The sequence below is a fragment of the Nesoenas mayeri genome (genome assembly GCF_963082525.1).
Source record: "Nesoenas mayeri genome assembly, chromosome: 23".
In the NCBI taxonomy this organism is placed as follows: Eukaryota; Metazoa; Chordata; class Aves; order Columbiformes; family Columbidae; genus Nesoenas; species Nesoenas mayeri.
This window is the reverse complement of record NC_137574.1, coordinates 899716-909011: the sequence shown is the minus strand read 5'-3', so window position 1 is coordinate 909011 and position 9296 is coordinate 899716. Positions and strand designations below refer to the sequence as shown.

At 48.7% G+C, this 9296-nt stretch overlaps 1 protein-coding gene across 1 annotated transcript; it reads left to right on the top strand.

Annotated features, from left to right (window-relative positions):
• Positions 1 to 3807: 3807 nt before the first annotated feature.
• NCR2 (natural cytotoxicity triggering receptor 2) lies at positions 3808 to 7324 on the top strand (the record flags this gene model as incomplete). The annotated part of the gene is made up of 4 exons (XM_080358462.1): positions 3808 to 3850; positions 6006 to 6350; positions 6679 to 6733; positions 7108 to 7324. The coding sequence occupies 4 exons, from the start codon at positions 3808 to 3810 to the stop codon at positions 7322 to 7324; spliced, it is 660 nt and encodes a 219-aa protein (XP_080214588.1).
• Positions 7325 to 9296: the final 1972 nt, after the last annotated feature.

Genomic DNA, 9296 nt, shown 5'->3' with positions numbered 1-9296 from the left:
ACATCCATGCAGCACTGGCAGGGAAGTTTAGCTGGTAAATTCAAATCAGCCAGTAATGATTATTCTTCTCATCGTGCTTGTGATTGCAGTATCGGCTGAAACAACTTTGTCTGGTTCTGCAGGCACCGCTCAAACTACCCCTGCTGGCAACAGCCCAGAAACAAGGTAAGGCCTAGAGAAAGTCTCAGAGCTCGAGCACAGACAAGCTATGAACTATTAACGGCTTGTCCACAGTTTGCCTGTCCCCCTGGGGTAGGCAGTGCCTGGGCATTCTGATCTAGTCCCTGCTTGCAGAGGAATGAGACCTGACAGGTCCTTACAAAGGTGGCCTCTCCTTCCAGCTTCTGCTCAAACTGTAAAACGTACAGGATTTTCTTCCCCTTTGGACATCTGCTGTCATGAATACTACAGCACAGAGTACAATCACACACCGGCTCCCAGTGCACCAAGTGCAGCGAAAGACAGGCGAAAAAGGCAGTACCTACTCCAGAGAATTGCGCTCTGAGCTTTGAACAGCAGCTTGTTTTAAAAGCCTGAAGAGTAGTTTAGGAAAAGCTCAGAAGGTGCAGCCAGGTAGAAAAATCAAGATAGCACAGCTGCAGGAGCACCGGAGCATCCTTCCAAGTGCATAAAGCTATTCCTGTCCCCTTTTTGGGTCACTGTTTGGTAAGGGGTTGTGCCAGCACCATGCTGTGCTACCATCTGACGCTGGTATCTCCTGTGCTCTCTGGGCTGCAGCTCCAATGCAAACACCTTCGTCCTGCTCGCTGGTGTCCTGAGCATCCTGTTCCTCCTGGCGCTCATCGGCTCCATAACACTGTGGGTCAAGCGGCGCAAGCAGCTCAGGAGAAGAGGTATGTGGAGGCTGGTGATGCCTCGTGTTCTGGTCTGTGCTGGAGGGGCCTCCTCTGGCCATCACCTCTCCACTCCAGGAGAGCTTACTCCTGGCTCAGGGTGGGAAGCCTCACGCAGGCTCCTCGCTGGGGTCTCCTCTCACAATGAGTCAAACCCACGTTCCCCCAGACTCTGCACAGGACACCTCCTAACATGTTAGAGCAGAAATAAAGTAAAAGCAACGTGTTCACCAGATGGAGGGTAGAAGGGTCTCACTGGCACACCCATCGCTTCTATCACTGGGCAATCCCACAGCCTTCCCCAAAATTCCCCAAGCACAGGCAATGCCCAGGCATCTCATGGACCTCTGCACTTCTAACACCTCTGGTTTTGGCTCATTCCAAAGGTACCAGACAAGCCGAGGACATCTATGACAACCCAGAGGACATCTATGACAACCCAGAGGACATAGCACAGGTAAGGAAAATGACAGATTTCCCATACGGCACCTGAATCTTCAATAGGAACTCCAAACTCCAATAGGAACAAACCACGGTGGAGCATATTCTGGTAATCTCAGAAATTACTCAAAAACTAGAATCCAAGGTTAGACGACGAGGTTGTAACCTGCATCAAGGAGGGGTGAGGAAGGAGAGAATTTTCTGTTCTTCCACCTCTGTCCCGACTGAAGGTAGTTTTCACACGGCTTCTCCTGTCTTCCTGGGAAATGCTTGTTCTTTTGACAACAGCGGTGGCCTAGCACTGAATCATGCTGCCAAGCGTCTTCCCTTTCTCTTCACAGCTTGACAGCACGGACAGAATTGAAAGTCCTCAGGATGACAGCAAAGACCTAAAATATGTTACCCTGAACTTCAAATCCCGACTCAGCCCTGAGGATCCTCTCTACTGCAACGTTGAACCAAGTCAGGCCCACGGGAAACCCGAAGATGAACATGTGGAATACGCTACCATTGCACTCAAGGAGTTACCGACGAATGACAAAGGATGAAGCACAGAATGCCAAAACAATCCAGAAATGAGAAAACAGAACTGGAATATGAAGTGTGAATGTGGAGTAGAAGGTGTGTGGTTGACAAAGGAAAAATCTAAGTTTTTGCTGCCATGTGTATGTTGCCTGTGCATTTTGAGACCTCCCTCCTATTAGAGAGCAGTAGAGAACTTTGCCACCAGTGTGCAGATTCTCTGGGGTCAGGCAGAGGTGCTGGGTAATTCTCAGGATCCCCTGTACATCTGCTTCCTTCAATCCCATTAAATTGCAGACTCTTTCGTGAGGCAGGTGTGGAGGAGCGACCTTTTGAAAAGAGAAATATTTGTCTGGACATGGATGGGTTTGCTATTTCAATGGTGTTCACTAGGAGAAACTATCCCACTCCTAAGGGTTCAGCTACCGTGGCTAAGCAAACAAAACTCTAACTGCTGTGACCGGGTTCGTTTGCCGTGTAAATGGGGGGGGACATGGGCACTGGATTAGAGGAATAAGCAGCACCTGCCTGCAGGCAAACAGCTTGAGGGTGCATTGCAACACGATGATACGCTGCATTGCAAACTCCGCAAGCTGAGGATTGTGCTGCATGAATCTGAGCACCAGAAGGTCTTGTAGCTACAAAACAACAATGCACAGAAGTAATACACACACTTTTTGAGCCTTAATGCAAATGAGTATTTCTGGAGAAAGGAGGACAGGGAACAACATGCAGTATTGCCCCAGAGGAGTGGACAGGGCACTGGGACGGTTCGGAACAGAACTTCCCTTGCTGTGCTAACTGCAAGGACCAGCCCTGAGCAGACATGAGGAGTCTGTACAGTCAGTAGCACCGAGCAAGAAACTGGGAGGATGTGTGAAGAAGCTGCAGGAAGTGTGACACAAAGAAAGAACTATGACCATAAGAGGGCTGGTCCCAACATCAGATGATAGAACAGAAGGGACATGATGGTAATTAAGAGCAGATTATTTACAGATGTAAATGTCCAAGTAAGTCGGACACACAATGTATTTCTAGATTTCCAGTGCAGCTCTGATGCAGGTTGGCAATTTCCACAGGACCACTAGACAGGCCTGGACCCCACCGAACCCTGCTGTCCTGAACAACCACTGCAGAAACTATCCAACGTTTCCCAACGCACTTGGTCCCTCACCTGCACTGTTGTGAGGCATCTTTGCATCTCTTCAGGAATCACTATCCAGCTCTGGTCTTTTGCAGCGCTGTGCTGTACCCACATGCCTACTTCCAGCACTTTTTAGTTTTTTGTCTCCATCATAGAAAGCAAGTTTTTGTGGCTTCTTCTGAAGTCCCAGGAGACCAGAAATGCACATGTGGTTTCACAGTGGAGCTCACCGGGGCTGTGGGAAGTGATACTATTACTTCCCTCTCTGCTGGAAATACTCCAAACGACACATTTGCTGCCTTTATGTAGCAGTCATGTGGTGAGCACATGAAATGAGGTTGCTGGGGCTCAGCTCAGTTTCTCCAAAAGACCAGAAACCCTGGCACTTCCTGCACGGGATTTTCTAAACTTCCTTTCCCTGAAGATAAACACCAAGGTTATGTCCCTGCCCTCCCTCCACCCTCAGGATGCTGACCGAGCTACCTGCGGGGTCTTGATGAGTCACCCTTTCCAGACCCCCCCCGCAGAGCCTGCAGGCAGAGCCCGCTCCGGCAGACCGGCAGCGCTGCGGGGCTCGGGGGCCGCCTGCACTGTTTTGGGCCATCACATGATGCTATTTGAGGCGTCTGCACTGAGCTGTGGCTCTGCGTGGGCAATGCTGATCCCTGAATTTTCAGAAATGCCATCCCTGATGAATTGCTCAATATGCAGGACAAAAAAGATGCCAAGTTCCTGTGCTCATTCCTTCCGGCAGAGCAAGGAGGGGGGAAAAGCAGCTGCTCTTTGGCAAGCGCCCTTTTCACTTTTCTCCAGCCTTCTCTCTTGTCCCTTCTCTGCTCAACTGACATGGAGAAGCTCATGGACTTCATCTTCCTGGTCTTCCTGTCAGGTAAGAAAGCATACGCAGCCTTCGTTTCAGTTAACAGGGTAACGGACTGGTGCTAAACTCAGTCTCTACTTGCACTTAGTATGAGATTACTGATAATGCTACGGGAAAAGACAGCGCAGGTCTTCAAACACAGTAGTTTTTTCCGGATGCACAGGTGCTTTTGTCGTAGCATGCAACAAACTCGGAGACCAATACAAACAGTTATCAAGAGTCTCACTGCCTGTGTGTACGCTGCAAGGTCCGGGGCAATGCAGGCAGAGGAAGCTGGAGCACTGCGGTGCATTCTGCCCTCCGCTCTTCCTCCCCAGGTATGTTGCAGGGATGTCAGACTCCTTCCCCGAGTTTGTTCTTTTCCCTTAATTTAACTAAGGGCCAGCGGTGATTCGAGCGCTCAGCGTCTCTCACAGGGATCCTCTGGAATCACAAGAGCACTGTTGGCAGAAGCCTTGTCTGCCTTCTCAGAATGAATGGTGAAACTGCACAATCCTGTTTGTTTGCATCTGTAGGGCTCTGAGAGTAAACTGCAGCACCTAGGGTTCAAGAGGAGGAAAAGACTCCTCAGGGAAGGGGGCATTCTGAAATCTTGGGCACTTGACTATACTTTTTTACAGTAGCACAAAACAAGGGAGGAGGAACAAAAACAGTAAACGATCTGTCAGCAGAACTGGTTGCAAAGATAATGAGGCAAAAGCTTTCCACAGGGGCATCAGCAAATCTTTAAATGCCATGATTCTGATCAAGAGGTTTTTGCAATGCTGTTTCTATTTGAAACAAAAGCAAAAACCAACCCCCTGGGGCCTTTCCAGGAACTGAAGGGGCAGAACTGGGGGTGAGGAGGGTCCACAATGTTGAGAGGGATTGCACAGGACTGGACATGCAGGGAGATAAACCTTGACAGAACAAGGGGGTGGAGCAACAGCTGAGGATAAAGACTTGTAGGTGTTGGATACTTGGAGAGCACAGACCCCTTTTAATGCCTTCCTGTAGTCAAGCCTGAAAGACCTTCGGATTTTTTAGTCAACAATTAACTTAGAACAGTTGAAATTATTTTACAAAGTGTTATCAAAAGGCTCAGCCAGCACCAAGTCCTGACAAGAGACTATTTCTTAATTTACTCCTGTTTTATCATTCCTTATGCTTTCACTGAAGGCACTAGCCTCTGAAATTTTTTCACTAGAGATACAGAGATTTCCACAAATACCACATCGCATTTCTCTCTGGAAGTATTAATAGCTCAGACTGTCCCTTCTGCCTCTGCCTACAACAAAGAGGAATAGAAATTAGAAATAAGGAACTAAGGAAAAAAGGAAAAAAAAAGCCAAGCAACCAAAGACCAGTTGACGACATGATTAAAATTAGCAGGATATTAAAAGACAGAGTGAAAAAAAATTGCTAAACCCCTGGACTTAGAAATTAAGAGTGGAATTAAGAAGCTGGCTCCTAAACAAGTAGCTGGACACTGGTTTGTATGTGTGACTTTGATTCTAACAGCTTCCTGCATTGATTCTCTCTGGCTGTGTAAAGAGCCTTAAAATAAGACTACACTTGATGGGCACTTAATGCAAAGGACCCTTTCTGCAGCAGAGGCTACTCCGGAGCCAGATCTGCATCTAGGAACAAACAGGGAAGGGCTGGGCTCAAGGCACAACCTGCGGCGCCTGCCCTAATGCAGCTGTGTGCACGGCAGCAGGCTGGGGCTGCAAAGCCAGGCTTACAGCAAGGCTGGCCTAGCGAAGGTTACACAGAAACCATTTCCCTCACTAGGTCAAGCTCTGCCTTTTATGAGCTGCCTTGTAAAAAGAGCTTTTAATAATCAAGATAACTTGTCTGATGCTGACTCAATATACCCAAGTGCCCAGCTTCATGCTCCTCAGGACTAGAGGAAAGTGCAAGTTTGTATTTAATCCTTAATCACGCTGACAAACTGCTTCCCCGCAGTGGGCAGGAGCGCAGCGATTACAGGCAGCGTGATGTGGTTGAGCTCCAGACTGCAATCCTGAGCAGTCACCACATGGCCACAAGGGAAGGACCAGCACTTCCTGAGCTTCAGAAAATCGCCACTAGAGTTCTAGAAGAGAAAAATGACGTTTGGCATAGACATAGTGGTAAGGGATGGATATGAGAGAAGCAGCTCACCACTTCCTTCTTCTCCTAGCGTCCTGTGCTGCAGAGAACGTCACTGTAGTGTACGGAATGGAGGGGGGCACCATCTCTGTCAACTGCACCTACGACCCCTGGCAGCAGCGCTGGAGAGAAAAGAGCTGGTGCAAGCAGATCGATGAGACCAAGTGCCAACGAGTGGTGAGCGCGCGGCGCTTCTGGCTGCCGTTCCTGAGGAACAGGAATGGCACCACCTCCATCAGGGACAATGTCCAGGACGGCGTCCTGACAGTGACCATGAAGCGACTCAGGAAGCAGGACGCTGGGATGTACCAGTGCAGAAGTGACTTCCTGGGGGAGACAAGCAGCTTAGGGAAAGTGCAAGTGGAGGTGCTGACAGGTACGTCCTGGGGCTCCAAGTTTTATGAGTTCCTGCTTAAATTTCCCGTGTGTCTGCAGATGCCAAGGCCTCACTTTAAACATCTACTTTTGTCGTGCTGTAAGGAGGGACTGTGTTGCATCATCTCCTTTTAGTTCCCAATTTACAGAAACATGACCTCACTGTTACAGGATGCCTAAAACGTCATCCCCTTATTGCTACCCAGATTAATGTCCTAGCACACAGCCCACTGTTAAAAACACCTTGGTTATCTACACTGGTGCTGGTGACACCAATGAATATCACCCAGAAACACCTGCAGACTAAACTGTGCTGTTTCTGTCAGCAGCTGTCCTGGAGACCCAGCTGCCAGAGGAGCCCAGAGCTGTGCAGAGCATCTCCAGGTAAGCTGCTCAACTCCTGCTGGGACCACTGGCCTTCCCAGGACCAAACAGATGAGCATCAGCAACCCATTCGAAACCAGGCATATTCTCTACCTCCTCCTAATCCACGACAATTCTCAGAGCTGCTGTGTGGTTTCTAACCAGCAGCTTTATCCTAATCCAGGAAATGCAGTGCTTTAGTTAGTGCCAAGCAAAACAACTCCTGCAGATCGTAATTTATCCGTATGTGAGATCTTGTAGTTAAATCTGTTATAGTTGTTCGAACCTCCCAGGCTGTGTTCCCATCTTCGCACTGTAACTACATGGGTTTCTTTAAAGGTTGAACTATCCTCTTGATGGCTCAGCTTTACTATTGTATTTGTGATTCTCCATAGCATCCCTCTTGAAGCTGATTTCACCATCTTCTACATCATTGCTGGGTTCCTGGTTACGAAGTTCACGGTGGCTGTGCTGATCTTTACCATTGGCAACAGCAGGAGGAACAGAGAAACAGGGCAGAAGAATCCAAACTCGAACGAGCAGCAGGTCCTCCCTTTGGCTGGTGACCTTGCACGGGATGGCATCGGGCTCTCCTGGGAGAGCACTGCCTAGAGCTAAACCAACGGGAATCCACGGCCAACGGAACACCAAGCACTTCCAGGCAAAGCTTTGCCACCTGCTGTAAGAAAATATCACCTACTAAACGGGTATCAATGACCCTAGCACTCGAGAGAGGGAATTTCACCATCTACTCCCTCTTCTCTTTGGTGCTGACCAACATTTCCTAACACAAGTGAACTGAAAAGATGCTGCCAGTAACACCAGAACCTAATGGAAGAGGATGGGATTGAGGGCCGGGGGAAAGACGGAATACAAAGCCTTCCTGTCAAGAGATCTGGCACAGACTTATCGATGTGCTGAGATGCTTCCCAGGCATGGAAAAGATGAGGGAGCTCTTCTCAGTTTTCCAGCTCATTGCTCGGCCAGAACAAACTTTGCTGCTCTATACAGCTACTGACCAATGCTTTGTTATAAATAAAACTATGAATACAGCCATGAACATAAATAGCAGTTCAAGTAACACACCTCAATGACCACGTGTTGAGCAACTCACAAACACATCCATATCATGTAAAAATGGAAAGACAAGGTTCAGTCTGAAATCTTCAAGAAACTTCTGATTCACTGAAGGTCAGTGTTAAAGAAGTAATATTTTTTTCAGAGTATCTTATATCTTCTCCCAATGCTTCATGCTTCCCCCGAGAGCATTAAATATAACCAGAACTAGATGGTTTGTATTGTAAACTGTTGTCTATAAATCACCTTTTTAACTGAGATCTCACTCCCTAAAGCCCAAAGCTTTGGGCACACTTCCAGCAATGCAGCGCTCCGCTGTCAGCTCGGTCGCTTCCAGCAGCCGCCCGCACCAGCAGGGAGAGCGATTCGGATCCTCAGCCCCAGTGTCACTGCACCGGGGCCAGAACTGGGGCCCAGCAAGCTCGTGGCATCTCAGAGCAGGGCCAGCTGAGGGGTTCTGCCTGCCCGAGGTGATGAGGGCCAGCTGCCAGAACTGCCACGGACAGCGCGGATCCTTGGTGAGAGGCGTAAGGAGCTGCAGACCATCACACAAGGGATGTGCAGTCCACATGCAGCTCAGAGCCTGCTTCCCCATTCCTCAAATGAGTTTGGAACAAAGAACCAACTGTCTCTCTATTTCTCCCCGCATTTCTTCTGCCCCCTCAAGAGGATGTTACCAACATGTGATCATTGTTCACCCTTCCCCAAGCAAAGCTGCGTTTAGACCTCAACCCCTAGCGCAGTCCCTGCACAGCCCGCAAAGCTAAATAAAATCAAACTGATTATCTGACTTAGTGTAGATTCATTATAAAAAGCTGCTCTACTAGAGACCGAAAATGCCCATTTCTTTTCCAGCCACACAGCCTGACTGCTAAATATGGCCAGCTAGACGACAATACAGTCCAAGTGAAGAAGCTGCCAGTAAACATTCTGCTGCCTTCCCACCCAGGAAGGACATTAAGATTGTGGTTAAAAGATTTCCTCAGCAATCCCAAACTGGCATCATCACTGTACAGGCAGCAGATGGCTGCAAGTGAGAGAGCAAGTTCGCTCTTATTCTCCAAAGAGAATTTCTCAGTGATAAAGAAGGTCTGGGATACATTTGCTGATTTTAATTATACAAGCTTTTGGGTTCTCATTTCTGTTTATAGTAGTTCTGTATTTTGTCCAGAAATTGAACTTCATGGTGGGACACCTGGCAACCTCTGCCCGTCTGGGACCTTTCTCTCCCACTATAGCGAAGTTCTCAGTCTGAAATCACCCAGCATACAGGGAGGAAAGTCTGCATTTCTCGCTCTCTCCTGACACGCCACAGATCAGGTACTGTCATCAACCTGCCTTCCATAAACCCACACCGACCCGGCCTGATTGCCCGGTTGTCCTGCACGTGCCATGTGATGGCACTTGGGAGATCTGTTACGTGACCTTCCCCGGCGCCGCAGGCAGACCCAGAGACCTGCAACTGCTGGTGATTTCTTACACTCCTCTGAGCACACATTCCCTTTTC